Here is a 23660-nt window from a genome sequence, read left to right as displayed (position 1 = left end):
TGCTCTCAATGAGAACTCTGGGAAGAACACAGTCCCAGGAGGTGTAGGATTGGGGTTGGGACAGCAGCTGATCGTCTTGACGGCGGGAGAAGTTTCACTGCGGCACTGTGGGGGCAATGAGAAAAGGGTGGGTGAGGCATGCCTCGTCCTGAAGTCTTGCGCCCTCCCCGTCTCCTCCTCCTGCTGTGTCCCTGTGAGCAGCAGGGGAGCGAGGTGATACTTCACCCAACCCAGCATCAGGGTGCCCTGGTTACTGTCCCTGGGGCGCCCTGAGCAGGTGCTGGCTGTGAGCAGTCACTGGAATCCTGACGTCGAAGTATTTCTGAACTGATTCAATAGCGGATAAGGGGACAGACAGTGTTAGAAATCGAGTCAGTCTGGAAGGGCAGTGATCTAGAATGACAGACAGGTTTGGAAAGTGTCCTCTCAGAGCCCTTGTTAAGGGTCCCCAGCCACTTCTGTCTGCTGCACTGTCCTCAGGGCCAGGGGAGGTCTAAGTGGTCAGAAGTCATGGGCGGGGAGGGACTCCAGAGGTCCATATTGGTGTCAGCCTGCTCCGGGGGTCTTGGGGAGTGGCCGCCTCCTGAGCCTGAACTGGCTGATGTCGGAGGGGCCGGAGCCTGAGGCAAAGGAGGCGAGGAAGTGGGCTCCAGGTAGAGGGAACAGCATGTGCAAAGTCCCAGCAACAGGAGAAAGCATGGGCAGTTTGTCCAACAGCCAGCAGCTCGGGGTGGCTGGCACGCAGTGCGCAGGGAGAACATGAGGCAGGCGGGGCTGGGGCTGGAGCAGGCGGTGAGCACCAGGCTGAGGGGCTGCGGGGGCACCGGGGAGCCCCGGGAGGGCTGGGAGCAGGGGAAGGGCAGGTCGGCTCTGGACACAGAGAACCCCTCTAGGGCCATGTGGGGACAGACAGGAGGGAGGGACTAGAGGCAGGGGGCTGGGGACGGGGCTGGGAAGAGGATCAGGAGGAAAAGGATGACGCTTGAGTGGGGGCCAGAGCCATGGGGCAGAGAGGAGGGGGCGGGGCAGGAAGAGGCAGGAGCAGAGAGGAAGGAGCTTGGGGACAGGCTGGGGAGGGGGTCTGTTTTGGGCTCCCACAGGCCCGGTCCTCTGCCGTTATCCCTGTCTGCTTCTCTGAGGCACCTCCTCTACCCACGTGGGTCCAGGAGCACCAGAGGCCTTGGGAACATTCGCTGAGGTCTTCTCCCCAACTCATGTCCCTCTTCTTTGCCCTTCAACTCCTTTGGAAAAACCCTCTGGGGCTCCTCCTGCCCGGGCTGGGTCAGGGGCTCCCCCAGTGCCCCGTGCTGCCCTCGTTTCAGCACATGTCACTGCATCTGTCTTGTTTGGGTCCAGACCTGGCTTCCCAGTCACGCTAGAGGGCCCCGTCCGACTCCTTCCTAGATCTCACCTCGGACTTCCAGCTTGCACTCGGCCAGCGCCTCGCCCAGCTCGTTGACGGCCCGGCAGGTGTAAGTCCCAGCATCGAAGGGTGAGGGGCGGCGGATGTTCAGTGTCAGGACCCCCTGGTAGTTGGTCATCAGGAACTTGGGGTCTTCTCGGATTTCCATCTGGTTCTTCATCCAGGAAACCTTTGGCTGTTGAAGGGAGCAGGAGAGGAAGCCAACTTAGAGAGGGTCCCCTGGGCAATGGCGAAGTGGGGCTCAGGAGGAACATGTGGGTTCTAGGCTGTGCCACCTCCTTGCTGGATATCCATGCACTAGTTATTTCTACTCTCTGACCCTCAGTCTCTTCTGTGAAAGCAGGTTGATAGTCCCTACCTCACAGTGTCATGCTGACGGCTTCCCATGGCTCTCCCAATCGAGAGCTCACCTCTCATAGCAGCCCACCGGGCCCTATATGATTTGGCCCCGTTACTCCTCTGCACTCACCTCCCCGCCACCGCCCGGCCACACTGGCCACGTCGCTGTTCCTCAGAACAGACCAGACAGGCTCCCACCTCAGGACCTTGGCACTGGCTGTTCCCTCTTCCACTACCCTCGTCCCTTCCTTTTTTACCTAACTAGCACCTGCCTCCCCTTCAGGTCTCAGCTCCCACGTCCTTTCCTGGCCCCTAGACTGGGACAGGAACTCCTATTTTACACTCTCATAACTGCCTGCGTTTCTCTAGCACTCTTCGCTCCCTTTTTAGTTTTATTTTATTTGTGTGACTTTAGGTTAATGTGCGTCTCCCCCAACATACCGAAAACTTCTTGTTCAATTCACCCAGCGCATAGAAAGCCTCTGAAAGTGTTTGGTGGAAGAATAAATGAAGTGAACAAATGAATGAGTGAATGAATGAATGATGTCAATAAGCAAATGGAGTGAATGAATGAACTGAGTAAATGAGTGGATGGTAGGTGAGTAAATGAGCAGAATGAACGAGTGGGGTCAGTGGAGTTCGTGAGTAGACAGAGACAATCCACAGTGTGCCTAAAGCTGCTAAAGCGAAAAACCCGGAGCCTAGACCAGCAGTCGGCAAACTGTTCCCATAAAGGGCCACTTTCAGGTTTTGCAGGAGCTACAGTCTCTGTGGCAACTATTCAACTCTGCCTGCAAAATGTCAACAAATGTGTGTGGCCCATGTTCCAATAAAACTTTATTGAGAGAAACGGATGGTAGGTGGATTTGGCCTGTGGGCCATAGTTTGCCAACCCCTGTTCTAGATGAGCCACTCAAGCTCAAGGTTGCAAGCGTCCATACTCCCAAACAGCAGTCTGGAAACCGGGATGGAGCAGGAAGGCCCTGGCAGCCGTGGAGGTTTAGACTGCCCCTGCCCCCAGAGGGACTGGCGCTTGTCCTTGGACAGGGCAAGAGAGACCGAATGGCCCGCTCCTTAGGCTGCCGGGATGAGCTGTCGCCTGGCAGTCGTTAGGCAAAGGAAAAGACAGGAAGACGGGGACAGGGGCCGATTGTCTGAGACTTGGCCTCTGGCCAGAGGAGGAGAGAAACAGGAAGTGGGTTAAAAGTGAGCAAATGCCATGAAACAGAGAACTCAGGGAAGAAGAGCCGGTGTGCTGGGGATTGGGGGCTTCACCGTGTGGGAGATTCCCACCAGGGTCCCACATGCGACACACACGCAGATCTGGGCCCCGCCCCAGGCACCTTTGGGTGGCCTCTGACGGCGCAGTTGAGAGCCGCGGTGTACCCAGCCACTACCACCCGGTCTATGAGCGGCGTCAGGAACTTGGGAGGCATCCGGAAGTCATGCTCCTGGTACTCGAATGGTTTTAAGGTGATTCCTGGAGAGGGGAGATACATCTGTAAGGTGACGGACCTGGACTGTCCCCCAGCCCCAACCAGGGATTGAACCCTGACCACCTCTCCTCCGTGGCCAGGGGGTCGGGCCGGAGGAGTCCAGGTGGGACCCCAGCCAAGAGCGCAGTGGGGGTGGGACTGGGAGGGAGGGCTGCACCTGTCTTGAGGATCCGGGCCGTGTTCTTGGAGACACCAGGGGAGTCACTGAGCCCGCAGATGTTCTCGGTGAAAACACGGAAGTAGTATTCATTGCCTATGATGAGTTCGGGTACAGTACACGAAGTGTGCCGGTTGCGTTCATAGACGTTGAACCACTCCTGGTGTGAGGACAGGGAGGGACGGGGCGAGTCGGGGACACAAGGGGAACACACACAAGTGGACCCAGACACAAGAAGGGCCAGGGGTTAGAGAAGCACATCCAAGCGTTAGGAGAACCCGTCACTCCTCGCAGCAGTATTCGAAATCACCAAACAGATGGTGGTGTGCGGCGGATGGGTGGATAACGTGGTCCATCCGGACGGTGGAATGTTACTCAGCCAGGAAAAGGAATGAGGCACTGAGTCACGGGTGACCCTTGAAGACGTTATGCTAGCGACAGAGGCCAGGCACGAGGGAGGCCTCTCTCCGTGTGAAATGTTCGGAGTGAGCACATCCATAGAGACGGAAAGCAGGCTGGGGTTGCCAGGGGCTGGGTCCGGGGAGGACGGGAGGTGACCGCTAATGGGTGTGGGGTTTCCTTTTAGGGGGATGAAAATGTTTGGAAGTTGACAGAAGTGGGCGTTGCAAAACACTGTGAATGTACTAAAAGCTGCTGAATTGTTCGCTTTAAAATGGCTATTGGTTCATTCTGTTGTGTGACTTTTACCTCAATAAAAAAAGCAAAAGAAAACCCGTCATGCACAAATCTCAGCTAAAAGGCCCCAACCCACTCTCTGGGCCTCAGTCCCCCCAGCTGTGGGACGGGAGCATCCGCACCCGCACTGCTGACCTGGCCGGCTCTCCCCCACCGTCCCCACCGCCGGCCCCTCCTCCCTCACTCACCATCGTCTTCTTGTCGGCCTTCTGGACCAGATACCCGGTGACCTCACTGTTCCCGTCATCTCTGGGGGGCTGCCACTCCACCAGTGCGTTGGTGCCCCACACCTCCTTCACCGTCACGTTCATCGGCGGCCCTGCCTTTTCTGGAAGGGGGTGGCGTTGTGGGCCAGCCCGCGGGTCCCCGGATGCCCCCTGCCCCGTGTTGCCCCACTTCCTGCCTCCACCCCAATCTCTCTCCCCCAGGGCTCCCCCACCTCACCTCCTCCCCACCCCTCCTCTCATCTCCTCCTCCCTTCCCCTCCTGGCCGGCTGCGCACCCACAACCCGGATGCGGATGGTGGCCGTGTCCTGCATGTTCTCGATCTGCACTTTCAGCTCATACTCCCCGGAGTCCGAGCGGGCTGCCTGGCGCACGAAGAATACGGTGTCGAAGTCACTGGTCCGCACGTTCACACGGGAGGTGTCCACGGGGGCCCCACCCTTCGTCCACACCACCTGGGGCCGGGGCTTTCCCTGGGGGAAGACAGCAGGGTGAGGCCGGTGGGGCAGAGGAGTCTTGTCGCAGTAGCCGCCCCTGACCCCTGTCCCCTGAGCCCTGAGCCCAGCTCCCCGTACCTGGAAGGGGATGACAAGGTTGAGAGCTTCTCCCACTTTACGGATGTAAGTCTGGCGGAGATGGCGGGGCAGACGGATCTTGGGTGGCTCTGAGGGCACAAACACAGCGAGGGGGCTCAGCACTGGGCTGGGGGGCCATTCGAGGGACAAGAGACAATGGCGATGAGGTTTTTCTGGGGTTCTACTGATGACAGGGAAAGGGCAGGTCGGAGGAGTCCAACTTGGCCTTTGGAAGACCAGGGTCAGGGGCCAGGGGTCACTCACCTGCAATCTCCCGGATGGTGACCGGCTGGGCCAGAGTGGCCGGCTCGCTACGGCCTGCGATGTTGACCCCAACAACCCGGAAGAGGATTCTTGCTCCCGTGGGGAGATTCTTGACGGTGAAGCCACACCGCTCCACGGGCTCGGTGTTAGCCGGGACCCATTCGTCGGCTAGAGAGAAGAGCCATGCTGGTGGATCCCATGGCCTTCCTCCCGGCCCCCTGCAGCCCTCAGCTCACTGTCCCCCGGTGACTTGGGCCCCACCGCTATGAATACTGAGTAAATCCTCGGCAGCTGTAGCAGAGCAGCTCACCTTTGTTAAACATTTACTGCGGCCGGGCTGTAAGGGTGGGTGGCACGTGTGTTAGCTCATTAATTCTTGCCTCAGCCTTCTGTTATCCCCATTTTAAGGATGAGGAAATTGAGGCCCAGAGAGGTTAAGGAACTTGCCAAGGTGACCCAGCTCAGATGTGATGGACTAGGAAGTTAAACCCAGGTCTGTCTGACTCCAGAACACTCTTAAACTCTGCCAAGGTTGGCACAGAGGAACAGGGATGGTGGCTCTGTCCGAGGGCACAGCGGGAGGCCAGCACCCAGGCACATCCGGGAGGGTTCATCGAGGGTGGCAGTCAGAGCTCATCGGCTTGCCTGCCCTTTTTTACACGCCTTTCTGTCTGGGTTCATGGCCATGGGCTGGTGAACCAATGTGGGTCAACCCAACAATCACAGGGTGGACTCTAACCATTGGTTCTGGAACGTGAGGCTCCATGGGGTGTGGGGACGGTCGGCCAGGGAGGGGCGGTGGGGAGAGCACTGGGACGGGACAGAGGGAGGAGCTGACCAGGGACCAGCCACCCATCGACTCCGTGCACCGTCCAACGCAGCCGTCACTGCACCCTGCCAAGATGGGAACCATCTTCGCCATCTTTACATGAAGATACTGAGGCTCGGACACTTGCCCAAGGCCACACGGTTAGCACGTGTAGGGAGTGACCTGGGATATGGTGTCGAGGTGATCCCGTCTGTCCTCCCAGGGAGATGACCGCGCTGGAGACACCTCCATAGCCACGGTGCCGGGCCGGGCACACAGCGCCCAGTGAATGTGTGCTTCACTGGAGGGTGGAGGGCTGGGTGTATGGAAATGCGGGTGGTGGATGGACAGGTGGGGAGACATTTGCGAGTTACACAGACAGGTGGCCGGGTGGTCATACAGGTGGGTGGAAGAAGGAAGGAAGCGAAGACGGTGGTCAAGAGACAGACCGGATGCAAACAGTGCTACGGGATGGATGGGCAGCTGCACGATCCACTAGACTCCCCGCTGGACAGACGGAGGGATGAGAGATGGTGGGTAGGCAAGTGGATGGCAGGCGGGGGGAAGCGGGGAGGGGAAGAGGGAGAAATACACGGAAAAGGAGGGAGGGAAACATGGATGGATGGATGGATGGATGTTAAGAGGGATGGATGAGAGATGGTTGGATGGGTAAAGGAGCAGAAGGCAGGAGGAAGGCACACAGGCAGTAGCTCAATGATGGATGGAGGGACGGATGGATGGATGAAAAGTCATAGCTGCAGGGAGGATGGATGCAGGGAAGGGAGGGAGGGAGAGAGGACAAGCTGGTCCCTGGGGGTCTGGCCGGACCCATCCCATCCCAGGGATTCGCGGCAGCACAGACACGACACGCGGGCAGCCGTTGCACCAGATCTCGCTCCCTGCACCACTGGTGTTCGGGTCCCCGGACAGGACCCCCAGCGGAGCTCTGTGTGGGCCGCCACCCGCCCCAGCCCGCCAGGGTCACTCACAGCCTTCCAGGCAGTACTCCACCAGGTACCCGTCGATGCCGCCTGCCCCGATCCTGTTGGGAGGCCTCCACTTGAGTGTGGTGGTGGTGTCTGTCACGTCCTCCACCACCAGGTGCAGGGGTTCGCTCGTGGGTGCTGCAGGGCCCGGGCAAAGAGGACACGGGGGGACATCAGGGGTCAGGGGCAGGAAGGGGCAGGGGTCGGCGGTAGTGTCACTGGTCAGGAAAGGGATCAGTATGCTGGGCCAAGGTCGACGAGCCAGAGCATGTCACCAAGGGTCATTAAAGCAACCCAATAGCAAGGCAGGACGGAGAGGTCCCCGAGTCAGGGTAGGTGTTAGCCTGGCGGGCCAGAGGTCAGTGCTGGATGTATCAGGTCAGGAGACCAGATGATGGGTGGGGCTGGGGCCAGCGTGCTGGGGTGTTGGGTGGGAGGGATCAAAAGTCAGCGGTCTGTGGGGTCAAAGGCCAGGGTGTAGGGTCAGAGGTCAATGACAGGCAGAGCGTGGGTCAGAGGCTGATGGGGGTGGATGGGTCAGAGTGAGGGGTCTGGGGGTGTTACCGATAGGCATAAAGGGCTTGGTGTTCATGCTGGGCTGGGACACTCCGATGGCATTGACAGCGAACACCCGCATCTCGTAGAGGACGCCCTCAATCATCTTGGTGGACTCATAGGTCAACTCCGTAAAGACCTCAAAGTTCAGCTTCATCCAGCGCTGAGAGCCCTTCTTCTTGCGCTCCAGGAGGTACCCTGGAGGCCCCCAGGCAGGGAGGAGCAGAGGTCACGGGAGGGCATGGGGACATAGGTCAGCTGGGGCAGTGAGGGTCACCCCTGAAGCATCATGTGACCCCGAGAAGTCTGGGACCATGAATCTTGGGTTGATCTCAGGGGCCACGGAGCACTCAGAGGCTATCTCCTGGGGTCAGGAATCGACAGGGGTCACAGGTCATGGGTCAGGGGCCCAGGGGTCACAGAAAACCCCAGGCTATTGGCTGAAGTGAGAATCCCCAGGCTGTTGGGGATTGGAGAAGGATAGGGCAAGACCAAAGGGATGGTGAGGTGTCAGCGATGGAAAACGGGGTGTCGGAGGGAGGTCACTGAAGTACTAACAGCTCTGGGAGGTCAGGGAGAAGTCAGAAGGCAGTGAGGGTCGGAAGTCATGAGGACGGAGGGCCACAGGCACTCACCAGTGACCGGCTGCCCCCCATCGTATTTGGGTGGCTCCCAGACAAGGACGGCCCAATCCTCCCCCACCGAGGTGACGCGCACAGCCTCTGGGGGGTCCGGGACATCTGTGGGCACAGGAAAGTCAGCCGGGGCCCTCGTGGCCTCAGGCCCCCTTGCCCCACCACCTCAGCACTCTCTGCTCACCCACAACCCGCAGGAAGATGGAGGCCACGTCCTCGCCGGCCGGGTTGGTGACCTTGATGGTGTAGTGGCCCTCGTCTGCCCGCTCCGCACTCTCGATCACGAAGCTGCTGCTGTCCACTCTCTTCTCGATACGGGTCCTGCCCTCGGTGACCGAGAATACCTGGACACAGCCACCAGACGGCTTGGACTGCCTCCGCCACTCCCCTGCCCAAAACCCTGCAGTGGCTCCCCATCGCCACGTGACACACGTGCTCCAGCCTCAGCCCAAGAGGCCCTTTCGGGTCTACGACCAGCCTCATCCTTCCTCTCCACTGCCCCCTTGCCCTCTAAACACCCGCATTCATTAAACACACCGCATTGTCTTGTCCCTGTGATTTGCAGTACTGTCCCTGTGCATGCAATGCTGAGCTCTTGCTCATCCTTTAGGGCCCACCCAGAAGCTGCCTCTTCCAGGAAGCATTCCTGGCTTGGATGCCCCCAGCAGGCAGTGACAGCTCCATCCCCCAGATTCTCAGAGCTTCTGAACCTCCTTCTATCTCAGCCCCGAGCGCCCTAGACTGTGACTGTGGGCAGGTGTCTGCCTCTCCCGAGGCTCCTGGGAGGCAGGAGCTGTATCTGACTCATGGCTGGGTCCTGGGAGCCTACACACAGCCTGGCACGCGGGGAACCCTGGGGACGCCTGCTGAGTGAGTGCGTGAGAGGAGATTGACTCAAGCTTGTACATTTCACAGAAGAGGAAACTGAAGCGTCCCAGGGCCTGGAACATACACGGTTAAAATATTTGTTGGATCGCTGGATGGATGGGTGGATATATGAATACATAGATAAATGGGTAGATGTATTTCTGGATGGGTAGATAACTGGATTGCTTGCTGGATAAATGGACAAATGGATTAATTAGCGGATGGGTGGATGGCTGAGTGAATTAATGAATTAGCTGATGAATGAAAAGATGCACGGATGAACGGATGAGTTGCTAGGTGGCTGGAAAGCTGGTTTGGTCAACTGACTGATTAATTAACTGACGGAGGGGGGATGGAACACACACCATGTGCTAGGCCCATACCTGTGGCTGACAAATACAATCTCCAGTCTTCAGAACAACCTTATGAAGAAGGACTCGTCATCCTCATTTTACAGAGGATGAAATTGTGGCTCAGAGAGGGAAAGCAACTTGCCTAAAGTCACCCAGCAGCACTGAGGGGAAGAGGAACTCGGCAGAGGGGAAGCCCCAGCCTACCTCATCTCCCTTCAGCCAGGTGGCCACGGGAGGGGGCTCCCCTGTGATGGCCACATCCATCCTCAGCTTGTTTCCAGCCACAACCACAATCGAATTCTCTGAGGTCTTCCCCGAGCAGTCCAGGTGGATCTTCGGTGGCTCTGGTGGCACAGAACGGTGACTGGGGAACTGAGGGGTGTGGGCAGTGGGGCCTGCCCAACCCCGACTAGGGGATCTCCCAGGGAGCTGGGTTCCAATCCCAAGGGTCTGGGCCCACAGCCCTTCCTCCCCCCGACCCGGGGGCCCCAGCTCCCAGACAGCCCCGTGGCTCACCTTGCTTGGGCACATACTCCACTTTGATTTCTGGAAGACAAAGGAAACTGGACAGTTAGGTCTACACCCAGCAGGCACAGCCCAGAGGCAGGGGAGAGGTCTGGCAGCGTCCCCAGGAGCTGGGGTGCCAGGGCCAAGGCTCAGGCCCATGACCCACCCCTGTCCCCTCGTGGACACACTCCGGCGCAGATGACGCCCTCCCTCCCTCCATTTTCTGCCTCCACCCAGGAACTCGACAGACCCTTGCTGTCATCCTCCTTGTTCAATCAGGGACACAATCCTGAAGGGGGCGCCCCGGGCCCGGGGGCTGGGAGGATGGGTGCTACAGTGCACAGGGGAAGGAAGGGGCGTCTTCACCCAGGAAGTTGAGCTTGGCAGAGAGTGACAGCGCGTAGCCATCAGGCACGAACGTGTAGTCTCCCTCATCCTCGGGCCGGACGTCATCAATCACCAGCTTGTGGAACCTAAACGGTCGGGCAGCAGGGTAGGGGTCGGCCAAGTCACCCTGGGGGCCACCACAGAGCCAAACTGTCCCCATCTGCTTCCCTTAATGCCACCTTGAGAAGCACCCTCCTCAATGTGATCTATCAATACATGCCCACCATTTTTATTCGGGGCTTTGGAATGCTATGGCCTATATTCAGATCCCACTTAGTAGCTGTGTGACCTTGGGCAAGTTACTTAACCTCTCTGTGCCTCCATTTCTCATCTATAAAACATGGGTTATGATACCAATCTACGTCAAGGCTGTCGTAAAGCATCTAGAAAGTACCCGGCACACAGTAAGTGCCCTGTGAGCGTCAGGATGTGTCATCATCCTCATTGACACACCAGCGGCACGCTCCTTCCACAGAACACAGGGAAAGCTCACATCCCGCCAGGAGCTGCAGCCCGGAAACTCACGGGAGTCCTGGTGGCTCCTCGAATTCCAGCCTCTTGTTTCTCTGGCTGGACCCCCCGCCCCCCCGCTGTGTAGACGTTTGACAGATAGGGCCAGAGTTGTTCCCCTCCCTGTGTCGGTGCCCTTGCAGTGAGACCCTGCAGTGCCCTCCCTCCTCCACCAAGTGCTGGCGTCTGTTCCCCACCCCTTGAATCTGGGCTGGCCTGTGACTTTCTTTGCCCAGTAGAATATGGTGGAAGTGCCACTGGGACTGTTCCCAGCCTAGGCCACAGCGACCGTGTTCACTGCCAGCCTGCTGGGGGATGAGCTGCCACTCGGAGCCCAGGCACGGGCAGCAGGGCCAACGTTCAGCCGACCGCAGAGGCACAGCCGTCCTTGCCCACCCGGCCCCCACCAACCCGCACACTGAAATCAAGCCTTGTTTTTTCAAACCGCCAAGTCTGGGGGTGCTTTGTTACGCAGCTATAGCTAACTGATACACACGCACCACCAGCCCCCGCCACCTCTGCAGCCCACGCCTCACCTCCCCACGTGGGAGATGGTGATCCTCTTGCTGGGCCGCACCTCGATCCCGTTCTTGTACCACTTGCCCGTCACCTTCTCGTCAGACACCTCGCACTTGAACACGGCCTGTTCCGAGGCCTTCACCGTCAGGTCGGCGATGTCCTGCAGGACCTCCAGCTGTTTCTCTGGGCAGGGAGGGAAGGAGATGGGGCCGTCACTACTCCGGTTGGTCCACAAGTGCTTGTGAGCACCCACTACATGCCAGGCGCTGTTCTAGGCACTGGGGACACGGCCGTGGACAACCCAGAAACATTCCACTGGCCTCGGAGAGCTGACGCTCTAGCGGGAAGGCAGTGAAGAGGAAAGTCAACAAGATGGAGCAAGGCGGCATGAGGAAGGAGGGAGAATCCACAGGAGGACGCCGAGGAGCCTCCCAGGAGCGGCGAGCGGCTGTGCAAAGGCCCTGGGACACGGCAGGCTTGCTGGAATCAAGAGCCACAGGAGGCTGGTGTGGGTGTGGGAGGTGGACATGGTCCGGCAAAGTGGACAGAGACCGACAGGCCCAGGTCATAGGCCTTGCCGGCCACAGAGAGGACTCCAGGTTGGCTCTAAGTGAGCTGGGGATGAGATCTTACACTCAGACTTGCATTTTATTTTCAATAAGATCCTGCATTTACATAGTTTAAAACAAAAGGATAAACTGGTTATTTTTTGGTGGGACAGTTATGGATGGGTTTTAAAAGAAAATTTTTTTTCCTTGGTTGTGTTTGCTAAATTCCCCATAATGAGCATTTTTGATAAGATAAAATGCTATGTTGGCCGGGCTCAGTGGCTCACGCCTGTAATCCTAGCACTCTGGGAGGCCGAGGCGGGTGGACCGCTCGAGGTCAGGAGTTGGAGACCAGCCTGAGCAAGAGCGAGACCCTGTCTCTAATAAAAATAGAAAGAAATTATATGGACATCTAAATATATATATAGATAGATAGATAGATAGAAAAAATTAGCCGGGCATGGTGGCACATGCCTGTAGTCCCAGCTACTTGGGAGGCTGAGGCAGGAGGATTGCTTGAGCCCAGGAGTTTGAGGTTGCTGTGAGCTAGGCTGATGCCACAGCACTGTAGCCCGGGCAACAGAGTGAGACTCTGACTCAGGAAAAAAAAAAAAAAGACACAAATCATAAACAAGCCTAAGGTCACGTGAGACAAAGGTTAAACCACACCTGCAGGTCATCAACTTACTTAGGAGATGACTTGAGTCTGGGATATGTCCCATGGGCTTATCTCTGATCAACAGATTTCCTTATCTCAATTTAAAATGTTCCAAGCCTTAGACAAAGCTTCATTACTTAAACCAATTGCAAATCAAAGAATCTTTATGGAAATTCATGGTTTTGGCAGATATCATGATGTCAGAGCAAAAATAAAAGATTTTTTTATTAAAAAAAAAGAAAAAGGGCCGGGCGCGGTGGCTCACGCCTGTAATCCTAGCACTCTGGGAGGCCGAGGTGGGCGGATCGTTTGAGCTCAGGAGTTCGAGACCAGCCTGAGCAAGAGCGAGACCCCACCTCTACTAAAAATAGAAAGAAATTATATGGACAGCTAAAAATATATATAGAAAAAATTAGCCGGGCATGGTGGCGCATGCCTGTAGTCCCAGCTACTCGGGAGGCTGAGACAGGAGGATCGCTTGAGCCCAGGAGTTTGAGGTTGCTGTGAGCTAGACTGACGCCACGGCACTCACTCTAGCCTGGGCAACAGAGTGAGACTCTGTCTCAAAAAAAAAAAAAAAAAAAAAAAGAAAAAGAAAAAGAATCTCTAAACCCATCTATAACCTGTACGTCCTCCTGGAAGTCCTGCCTTTTGGGGACAGACCAGTATACACCTTCCATGTACTGATCTGTGACTTTATGAATAATTCCTGTCTCCCCAAAATGTATCAAACCAAACTGTCACCCAACCACGGCGGGACCACGTGTTCAAGACTTCTTGGCTGTGACTCTCCGGGCCATGGTCACACACATTCAGCTCTTTAAATTTAAATAAACCTTCTTTAGATTATTTTACAGCGTTTGGGTTCTTTTCCATTGATAGGAATCAGGGACAACTCTGAGATTTGGGGCCTGTGGCTTTGAGCTGCGAGGAGAGGCACAGCGCGGCCCCCGCCCCACCCGGCCCCGTACCTTCCACACTGAGCTCGGCCTCACACTGGCCGCCGTTGGTCATGACCTGATAGTGCCCCCTGTCCTCCAGGGTCACATCCGAATAGATGAGAATGTGGCGCTTCCCGTCCTTCTTGAAGCGGTATCGGGCCGAGTAGGACTCCTCCCGAGTCAACTCCACGCCGTCTTTCATCCTGGGCGGAGGGGACAGGGGCATGTGAGCTGTCAGCGTGGCTCTGGGTCTGGGTCTCTGAGGGGGAGTCAGGGGCCCAAACAGGGGGGCAGAGGAGGTCATGAGAGAAAGGAGAGAGGGTGGCAGAGGCATCTTGAGTGGTAGGTGGGTCACAGGTGGGGTCGGGGGAGAGAAGGGGAGGGACAAAGTCACAGGCCACAAGGAGATGCCTCCAGGTACTGGCTGGAAGTCAGGGACACAGTGAGATGCCACAGGGAGAGGTCAGAGCACAGAGGAAGCTGTAGAGTCTCAGAGAAATGGTGAATATTGTGGCTTCTGTAAATGACATGTCCCCTGCCCAGGGCACTTTCCCTCTCACTTCACTTATGCCTCCCCAGCATTCAGATCGCAGAGCAATCAGATTGTCACCTCCTCCAGGGAGCCTTCCCTGACCTCCTGAATCCCTTTCTCCAAATGAAAAGCTGCTTCAGCATCTGCTGCTGCTGCTTTCAAACACTTTTCAAAATATAACTTCTCTATGTGTTTGCGAAAAGACTTGACTAATGCCTGTCTCTGTCTCCTACACACACACCACCAAATTTCCAGATTATAAACGCCATGAAGGCGGGTACCATGGGGATATGTTTTCCTCCCCATTAGCTCTCTGATGTGCAGGAGAGCGCCACCACGTGATGGGTAAGTGTTCGCTGGACAGGTGCATAGACATATGGGTGGATGAAAGGACGGGGGCACAGGTGGGTGGGTGGACGCATGGGTGCATGGACCAAAGGGCGGATGATCGGGTAGATGGATGAATAAATATTTAATGAATCAGCAGGAATCAGGAAAAGGACCCTGCAGAGGACGGGATGGGTAGAAGTTCTAGAAAGAAGTCACAGGGGAGGAGGGGATTTATAGAGAAAGGCTGACTAAAGGTCAGAGGGTCCCATAAAGGTCAGGGCTGAGGCAACCAAGCTGTGGACATAGGGAGGTCGGGGATCGGGGGTCACTCACCACATGACCTGGGCACCCTCTTCCGACACCTCGACCATCATTTCCACGCGGTCGCCCACAAACACCTGCTGGTCCTCAAGGGGTGTGACAATCAGGACTGGGGGCTCTGGGGGGGGCAGGGGGACAGGAGACCGATCAGCGGTTTCAGGACCCCCTCCAGAGTTCCGTTCCCTCCCCACACTCAGGCCCGAGCTGCAAACTCACCTCTCACGAAGAGCTCGGTGAAGCACTTCTCGTCCTTGACGGCCGCTTCGTAGGCGGAGTCGTCGGCCAGCGTGCACTTGTTGATGGTGAGAATCCGCTTCTTACCGACATTCTCAAACACGTACCTGGCGCCAAAGTCTCCCATCAGCCCGGGGTGTGGAGCATTCGCCCAGCCCCGGGGTACATCTGCTCACCCGTTCTCGGGGCAAGTCTCTTCCTCTCGGAGCCAAATGCGTGGGAGGGGACTGAGCGTCCAGTTTCTATTATTTGAATAACCACGGCGGAAATGCCAACTGTCCACCCACGTCCATCCTCTCCTCCTTTTAGCAGCGGGCACACGGCCGCCCACCTAGAGAACTACATTTCCCAGCCTCCCTTGCAGCTAGGCCTGAGGTGGCCCAGGGGAAAGCGGGTGGAGGTGAAGCACGTGCTTCCAGGCCATCTTGGACTCTGAGATGAGTGCTTGCCCTGCACTCCTCCCCTTCCCCCTCCTCCTTGTTGGAACCCAGATGTGCCCATCAGTAATACAGATGGGGATACCACCGCAGGTGACGATACAACTAACAATATAGACAGAAGCTGGGTCCCCAAATAATCTCGTAGAGGAGAGCTGGCCCCCCAGCCTCAACCCGCTGGAAATACACAGCTCTCTACCCTACATGTACTGTGAGGATTCTTTGTTATAGCGAATTAGCCTGTATCTTCACTGACACAGCATTTTATCTTTTTTTCTTTTTGAGACAGAGTCTTGCTCTGTTGCCCAGGCTAGAGTGCCATGTCGTCAGCCTAGCTCACAGCAACCTCAAACTCCTGGGCTCAAACGATCCTCCTGCCTCAGCCTCCCGAGTAGCTGGGACTACAGGTGTGCGCCCCGGCTAAGTTTTTGTTTCTATTTTTAGTTGCCTGGCTAAGTTTTTCAATTTTTAGTAGAGATGGGGTCTCACTCTTGCTCAGGCTGGTCTCAAACTCCTGAGCTGAAGCGATCCTCTTGCCTCGGCCTCCCAGACTGCTAGGATTACAGGCGTGAGCCACCGCGCCAGACCAACATAGCATTTTATCTTATCAAAAATGCTCATTATGGGGAATTTAGCAAACACAACCAAGGAAAAAAATTTTTCTTTTAAAACCCATCCATAACTGTCCCACCAAAAGATAACTGCTGCAAATATTTTGGCCCTTGTCTTTCCAATCTTTTTTATTATATATAAATAAAATGTAGATTAATACTCTGTGAAGCAGGTAATACATTTCTGAACGTAGTAATTTTGAACGGCTCCCATGTTAGTGTATGTTCTAGAATCTCTGTTTTAGTGACTGCAGATCCCCTTAGTATGGAACTGTATATTTTGGTGGTTTTCTATTTTTTGCAACAATAGCAAATGCTTCAGTGAACATCCTCGTAGCTAAATATATACAGCCGTGATAATTCCTTCACAACAAATACCCACAATTGCGCAACTTAAAGGCTTTTTAATATGTCGCCCTTTGGAGACTTACCAGTCTTACATTCCCACCAGCAGCATCCATGTACCCATTTCCCTATGTCTTCGCCAGCACTGGGCTTTCTGGTTTTGTAAAGCTTTTGCCCGTTTGGAGAGCAGAAACACTGCTGTCTTCATTTGCATTTTTATCATTATTATTTGCAAGGTCGAAGGTGTACTGCATGGTTTATTGGCCATTTGAGTTTCTTCCCAGCTGAATCCCTGCCTTTCCTTGCTCTTGTCTTTTTTTCTAGTGAAGTATTTGTACTTTTTGTTTGTTTGTTTGTTTGTTTAGAGATGGGATCTTGCTCTGTCACCCAGGCTGGAGTGCAGTGGTACAATCATAGCCCACTGCAGCCTCCAACTCCTGGGCTCATGCGATCCTCCCACCTTAGCCTCCTTAGCCTCCTGAGTCACTGGGGCTGCAGGTGTGTGCCACCACGTCCGGCTAATTTTTTTCATTTTTTTTAGAGATAGAGTCTTGCTATGTTGCCCAGGCTGGTCTCCTGTCCTCAAGCGATCCTCCCACCTCAGCCTCCTGAGTCGCTGGGATAACGGGAGTGCAGCACCGCACCTGGCAGTGTTTGTAACATTGATATAGGCGTGGAAGTGCCCTTTCTGGGTTAAGAGTTACTGGCCTTGTTCCTGGGTGTTCTCTCTGGACTAGGACCCCCCACTTGGGGGCTGCCCCACACATACTTGCTGCTTGGTTTGATCTCCTGGCCATTCTTGAACCACTTGAGGGGAAGGTCCGGGTCGCTGATCTCTACCACCAACTTGACCTTGTTGCCTTTGTCCACCTGGTAGGCCGGATCCAGCTTCTTCGTGAAGGCTGGGGATTGAGGGGTGCGGAGGGGACGGAGGTGAGAGGCACTCACTGCCCTGGTCATCCCCAGAGACGCCAAGTTTCCCTCCCCAGACCATGGGTTCTCCAAGGTCAAGGTCAAGAGGCCTCCTATGAACTCAGACATCCCCAAAAACAAGGTTCAATTGCTGCTCAGTTTGGGGCCTCCCAGACATAGGTCCAGGGCCCAAGCATCAGTTGCCCAGAATGCGGGGTCCCTGTGCGAGGCCCCTCCCCCCTCGGCCAGCACTGACCTGAACTCTTCTTGACCTCGACCTTGGCCTTCTTGAGCCGCTTGAGCATGCCACGGAGGTCGGTGATGCCGTACTGGAAGGCAATTCTCTCGTACTCGCTCTTCTTTGCCCCTTTCAGGAGCTCCCAAATCTCCGGGGGGATGCCCAGGTCATCGTCATCTTTCTTTTTCTTCTTCTCCTCCTCAACCACCTCCCTGAGGGTGGGGGGACAGGCCGGGCCACCAGGGGTGAGGAAGAGAGGACTTCACTCGGCCTCCTGCACTCAAACACCACCCGCTGTCTCTGGGCCTCATTCTTCCCCCCCTGGCCACCAACCCAGCCTCCTTCCGGGGTCTCCTGGCCTCTGCTCTGTTCCCCACATGCCCTCGAGGGACATTTCTGACACCCACATCAGATGCCATCCCCTCCCTGTTCCAGACATTTCCATGGCTCCCATGACCCTCAGGGGGAAACCCCCCTCCTCAGCCTGGCGATCACAGCCCCGCCTGTCCCCATCACCACCCCTCGACCCTCCAAACCAATCTACTTGCCTTTTCCTGAACACGCCAGGCTCTTTCCTGCCTCCCAGCCTGTGCACAAACTGTCTCCCTGCCTTCATGACCTCTCCCCACCTCCTCTTCCTGATGGACTCCTCTTCATCCTACAAGACCTAGGCCAAAGTTCCCTTCTCCGTGAGGCACTCCCTGTCCTCCATGACAGTGCATTGCTCTTGCTCCGGCTCTCACAGGCCCTCACAGGGCCTCTCTCTGATCACACCACATAGGACCCTTCTGCGTCCAAGTCTGTTGGACCAGACCCATCTTCCCACGGCAAGGAGTGACTCAACATCGGGGACCCAGTCCAACTGCCCTCTGTCCCCTGACTTCAGCCCAGGACCTGGTGGACAGGAGGCCTCAGACGTTTGATGAGTGAGAGAGTGAACAAATGCATGGATGGGTCTTTGGAAAGAAGAAAGGAAGGGAAGGGAGCAAAGAGAGGACAGCTGGGTGGGTGAATGTGGGGACAGTGAGTGAGTGGACAGATGAGTAGGCAGGTGGGTGACGGAGGGCTGGGTGGGGAGGCAGGTGGACGGGTTGGTGACAGATGCTTGGCTCAGTGGACCGACGGGTCAGTGGGAAATGGCTGGGCAGGAGGTGGGTGGATACGTTGACAGGAGGTGGCAGGTCAGTGGTTGGCTGGCTGGAAACAGATGAACGTATTAGTGCATGAGGTTGTCAGGGATTCGGCTATGGGGATAGGTGGGTGAGCGAAGTTAGGAGAGGTGGACTAGTGATAATGAACAGATGAGTAAGTGGACAAGCATTATGTTAAACGATGTGGAATTGCCGGTATTCAGTCATTCTTGACCCACAGAACATCAGTCTCATATAGTTCAATCCAACAGAGAGCTAGCCTGGCGGATGAGTGCATAGACTGTTCAGCTCTCACCTGCTCCATCCCATCCCCCAATTACCACCTATTGGGGCACCCATCTACCTGCCTCTCCACCGTCCACCCACCCACATCTGCATCTCTCTCCCAACTGAATCTACCATCCCATCCACCCGTTGACTTGTCTACCCACCCATGTAGCCAGGCTGAGCATAATGGCAGGTGGGTGGCTAGACAGGTGGGAAGATGGTGGGTAGATGGATGGATATGTGGGTGGATAGATTGGCAAGTAGGCAGGTAGGTGGATGGATGGGTTAATAGGTGGATAAATAGGTATCTGGTTGGATGGTGGATGCATGGATGGATGGATGGATGTGTGGATGGATGGATGAGTGGATGGATGGATGGATGGGAGGGTGAGTAGGTAGACTGGAGCCTGAGTGAACAGGAGAGTGGATGTGAGGCTGGTGGATTAAAGGGTGAGTGGGTGGGTGAACTCATGGCAGGTGGTTGATCAGGTGGGGCTGTGGGTCAGGGTCTGAGTGAATGGGTAGGTAAGTGGATGGACAAGTGGCCAGACAGGTTGGTGGGTTGACTACGGGGTGGGCAGGGAGTCCAGAGATGACGGTGGGGAAGCAGCGGCCATGGAGCTTCACCCACCACCCCCCTCCACTCTCTGTTCCCCGGGGGACAGCTCACCTCTTCTTCAACAGGCCGCTGAAATCCAGCTCACCCCCGGTCTCTGACTTGCCTTCACCCCTGTGGCCATCAAGAGGGTGTGTGAACCCCACTGGGGTCCTGTCCCCTCAGACTCACCCCAGGGTCCCCACTCCTTGCCTCCCCCAATTCTCCCTTCTCCCCCTCCCAAGAGAGAGCCTCTGACATTTCTTGGCCTCCCCAGGTCCAGGGTCACTTACGAACGCTTGAAGCTTTCTAGACTCTGCCCAGAGGCGTCCTGGCGGGGCGCTGGGGGAGGCAACAGGGAAAGGGAAAGTGAGCCAGAGCGAGGGCTGATCTAAGACCAAGAGCTCTTCCCCAGGCCTGCACAACCTCTTCCAGACCCCCTTTCCTCCACCTCTTGGAGCAGCACACCCCCTCACTTAGGTCTGGACATCCGCCACTCCTAGGGTGGCTCACACTTCCCTGGCTGCCACACACACCCGCTCTCAGCAGCCTGTGCCCCCTGCACCCGGGCCTGGGCAGTCTCATTCCCTGTGCCCTCTGGCAGCCTGGGCTGCAGACCCCCACAGCCTGTTCACCCTCAGGCCCCCATCCTCGTGCCCCCAAATCTGTGCAACCTCCTGTTAATCCTGCACGTCCTCATCTAAACCCGCACACCCTTGTACTCTAGACCTGGACACCCGCACTTCCCAGCCTTTACTCCTACATTCTCGAACCCGGAATCTACATAACTGGCCTCCTAAGCCTTCGCATGCGCACCCCAAGACCCTGAACACTTTCTCCCCCAAATCTATACCTCTGCCTACTCTAAGCCTGTAGGTTGTCTCCCAGTCTTGAATGCCCTGACCCCTGAACCTCTACAGCCTCCTCCAAACACCTGTACCCGCCTCCCCTGACATCTCTACCCTCTCCCTACACCTGGCTGCTGCCTCTGTCCCCCACCCAGACCCATACCCCTCAGCCCCCCACTCCCTGCCAGCGCACCCTCCACATCGATGTTGAAACCACAGCTGTCGCAGGCATCCTTGGTTTTGACCTCGAGGCGGTAATCCCCACGGTCCCCCAGAACCACCTTCCCAATGTGCAGCTCCACGGTGTACACCTGGGGGCCGGGGCCAGGGTGTGGGTGCAGGTGACCACCCCCCAGCACCACCCCATGTCCCCCAGAGCCCACATCATAACTCTGTCTCCAAGTCCTCACCCCAACCCACAAGAGGGGCCAGTGGAGATCTAGAATGGGGGTGCTTAGCACCTGGTGGCCAGCTCTGTCCCCCTCACACCTGGCCAGTCTCCACCCCAGGGGCCATGTTCCCGACTCCCTAAGACCTTCCTGGGAGTGCACGTGGCTCCGGCCCCAGCAATCCCGCTCCTACCCAGAACAACCTCCATGCCCCACCTCGGGGGCTCCAGGCCTAGGACCACGCCTCAGGCAGCGGGCCTTCTGAGAAGCAGGGCCTGCACAACCTCCAGTCCCGGCCCGCGCCCCCTCGTCCCACAGTGTCCTCACGTTGCTGGCAGAGTCGTGGGACTCCTTGAAGGAGAATCGGGCCCCGCTCTTGCTGCCCAGCTCCAGCCACTTGCCCTTGAACCACTTGATGGTCGGTGGGCCCTGGAGCTCCTTCCCGTTCACCTTGGCCACGATCACCGTGTCCTTTCCTGGGCGGGGGGGGGGGGGGGGGGGGGGGGAGGGAGGGCCCAGTCAGGAACCTAAACTCTCCAGAGAGGCTGTGACACTGTGGCACCCCAGCCCCTCCTCCCTCAGACCCAGGGGTCCAGGGCTCCCAGCCCTCCCCTCAGGCCCCCTCACCAGTCTCCACTGATACAGAGTCCGGCTTCTTCAGGAAAATGCCAGTGGGCTCCTCAGCAGTGGGTGACTGATCCTCAGGGGGGGCTTCTGCTCGGGAGAAAGGATGAGGAGGTCTGAGGTGGGGGCGGAGGGGCCGTGGGCCACTTTGGGGGAGGGGTTACAGACACTGAGGCACCCTCTGCTCAGAATACAATGACCATGAGGGTGAAATGGCTTTTCCTGACTTGGGACAGACCACATCACCCAAGTGGCTATGTGGCTTTGGCCAGCTCCCCCACCCTTTTGAGCCTCAGTTTCCCCATTTGTGGACTGGAGGGTCCCGAATGGGCTTTGGGGTAAGAGAGGTTTGAAGATAGACTGGGGCGTTCAAAGCTGGGCAGGATTCTGGGATCCGTCAGCCAGGTGAGAGGAGGCTCTGTCCCAGCACCAGGGAGCCCAGGGGGTTGTGAGCAGGGCGGTCAGCTCTGACCGTGGGGACAGATCAAAGGATGGAGACCAGGAGCAGGCTGGGGCGAGCGTGAAGAGGGGAGTGTGGGGGAGGTGAGATGCCAGGCCGGCTGAGCCCGAGGAAACACCGTCTCACCTTTGGGGGCCTCTGCAGGAGCCTCCTTAGGGGGAGCCCCTTTGGGGGCATCTTTGCCTTTGGGGGCCTTTTTGGCCGCTGCAAAACAGGAGAAGTTCACATTTGAGCATGTACCCAGCTCCCTCCTCCCTCAGACCCAGGGGTCCCAGCCCCCAGCCCCTCCTCCCTCAGACCCAGGGGTCCCAGCCCCCAGCCCCTCCTCCCTCAGACCCAGGGGTCCCAGCCCCCAGCCCCTCCTCCCTTAGACCCAGACATCCGGGCCCCAGTCCCTCCTCCCTCAGACCCAGGCATCCGGGCCCCCATCCTATGTGTAAATCTATCTCTCCCCCTGAGACTCTATGGGATCACGTTTCCCTTGCCCCAGGCCGGCCATGCCCCATCCACCCAGGCCACCAGGCCCTGACCTTTCGGGGCCTGGGAGTATAATTAGCTCTACCTCCGGGCTGGAAACTGGACACCTCGTGCTGACCACAGGATCCTTCACCTGCCCTGCCTGCTGGCTCCTGGCCCGCCAGGCCCCCAGCTACACACGGGGCTAGACCCCCACCCACAGCCTGGTTGGCCTGAGGCTGGCGGACAGGACAGCCCAGGAGAGGGTCCCCTCCCAGGGGCTTATGTCTCCCACGCTGACTTATTCATCAAGAGGAAGCCCATCCCCATACAGAGTACCCCCCAGGCCCATTCAAAGGACCCTCAAATTCTACACAAAGAAAGGACCCCAGCCCCTCTATGAAGAAGGCCCCCTAATTCCTACACATGGGACCCCCAATTCCCAAAGAAGGGAGGTTCCCCCATCCTTATACAGAGAATAATTTCCTGTGACTCCACGCAGGTGGGAACCCCTAATCTTTATACACACAAGCACCCCATATCCTACATAGAAAGGCCCCAATCTTCTCTCAGAGAGGTGGCCCAGTCCCCATGTGGAAGATGCCACCCCCAAATGTCGAGGACCTCAGTCACCATGCAAACACTCCCAAATCTACACACACAGGACCCCCCATCCCCACCGAGAAAAAGGGACCCCAATTTACAGAGAATCGTCACCTCCACCAGAATGGGCCTCCCAATCGCCTACAGAGAAAAGAACCCCCTCACTGGAGAAGGAAGCGGTCCCCCACCCTACACAGATGTGGAACCCCCATCTCGCCCAAGGAAGGCAACACCTCTGCTTACAAAGGGAACTGCGCCGCTCCTCGCCATGCAGGGAAGGGAGCGCCTCCGCACACAGAGAAGGCACCCCATTCTCCCAACCCCACAAAGAGAGGAGCCCCAAAACCTCATTCAGAAAAGAAGACCACACAGGGAAGGGGTTGTGGCAGCCACCTGGTTTTGCCTCAGGCATGTCGGTGGACCTCCTCCCACTCCTCTGACCGCAGCTGTGTCTGGCTAGGCCCTGGGGAGGCCAGGTGGGCCCCCAAGGGGGAGCCCTTTAAGGAGTCCGGAGACTCCCAGAAGGCCCAGGGAGGCCTCGGCAGATGGGCCGCCCCACATTCCACCCGCGTGCTCTAAAGGGCGAGAAATAACAGCTGGACAGAGAGAGGTGGCTGGATGCCAGGCCCCCAGGGAGGAAAGGGCCTGGGGGCTCGGACACCGGGGTCTGAGCGAGGAGGTGCTGGAGGCGGGGACGCCAGGGTCTCGGGGAGGAGGGGGCTGGGCTCTGGGACTCCTGAGTCTGGGGGCAGAAGAAAGCGGGGCCCAGACTCTTGGGTCCTGAAGAAAGGATGAGGGCCTGGACGCCTGGGTCCTCGGAGGGAGAGGAAGAGACTGGAGGTCTAAAGTGGGTAAGGG

The 23660-nt window shown here is 57.1% G+C and overlaps 1 protein-coding gene across 1 annotated transcript; it reads right to left on the bottom strand.

The window, feature by feature from the left end:
* Positions 1-546: 546 nt before the first annotated feature.
* On the bottom strand, positions 547-23274 carry MYBPC2 (myosin binding protein C2). Its single transcript, XM_069456919.1, has 29 exons — positions 23196-23274; positions 21870-21947; positions 21287-21373; positions 20987-21135; positions 20464-20581; positions 19716-19764; positions 19498-19557; positions 17428-17621; positions 17029-17161; positions 14849-14973; positions 14645-14750; positions 13480-13652; positions 11320-11485; positions 10253-10359; positions 9896-9925; positions 9584-9723; positions 8344-8503; positions 8160-8264; positions 7534-7722; positions 6973-7107; positions 5176-5343; positions 4912-5000; positions 4614-4809; positions 4300-4439; positions 3416-3575; positions 3106-3242; positions 1412-1598; positions 716-889; positions 547-620 (listed from the first exon to the last, which is right to left on the bottom strand). The coding sequence occupies exons 1-29, from the start codon at positions 23212-23214 to the stop codon at positions 547-549; spliced, it is 3648 nt and encodes a 1215-aa protein (XP_069313020.1). The 5' UTR covers positions 23215-23274.
* Positions 23275-23660: the final 386 nt, after the last annotated feature.

Source organism: Eulemur rufifrons, chromosome 24, assembly GCF_041146395.1.
Source record: "Eulemur rufifrons isolate Redbay chromosome 24, OSU_ERuf_1, whole genome shotgun sequence".
NCBI classification, from domain to species: Eukaryota; Metazoa; Chordata; class Mammalia; order Primates; family Lemuridae; genus Eulemur; species Eulemur rufifrons.
The sequence above is the reverse complement of the archived record's forward strand: the minus strand, read 5'-3'. Positions and strand labels throughout refer to the sequence as shown.

Bases quoted from the DNA above. Each gene is read 5' to 3' on its own strand.
- MYBPC2 (XM_069456919.1), bottom strand. The intron at 8,265-8,343 runs GTGAGCAGAGAG...CTGTGCCCACAG, and splicing joins CATCTTCCTGCGGGTTGTGG to ATGTCCCGGACCCCCCAGAG. The intron at 1,599-3,105 runs GTGCCTGGGGCG...TCCCTTCAACAG, and splicing joins CCGTCAGAGGCCACCCAAAG to CCAAAGGTTTCCTGGATGAA.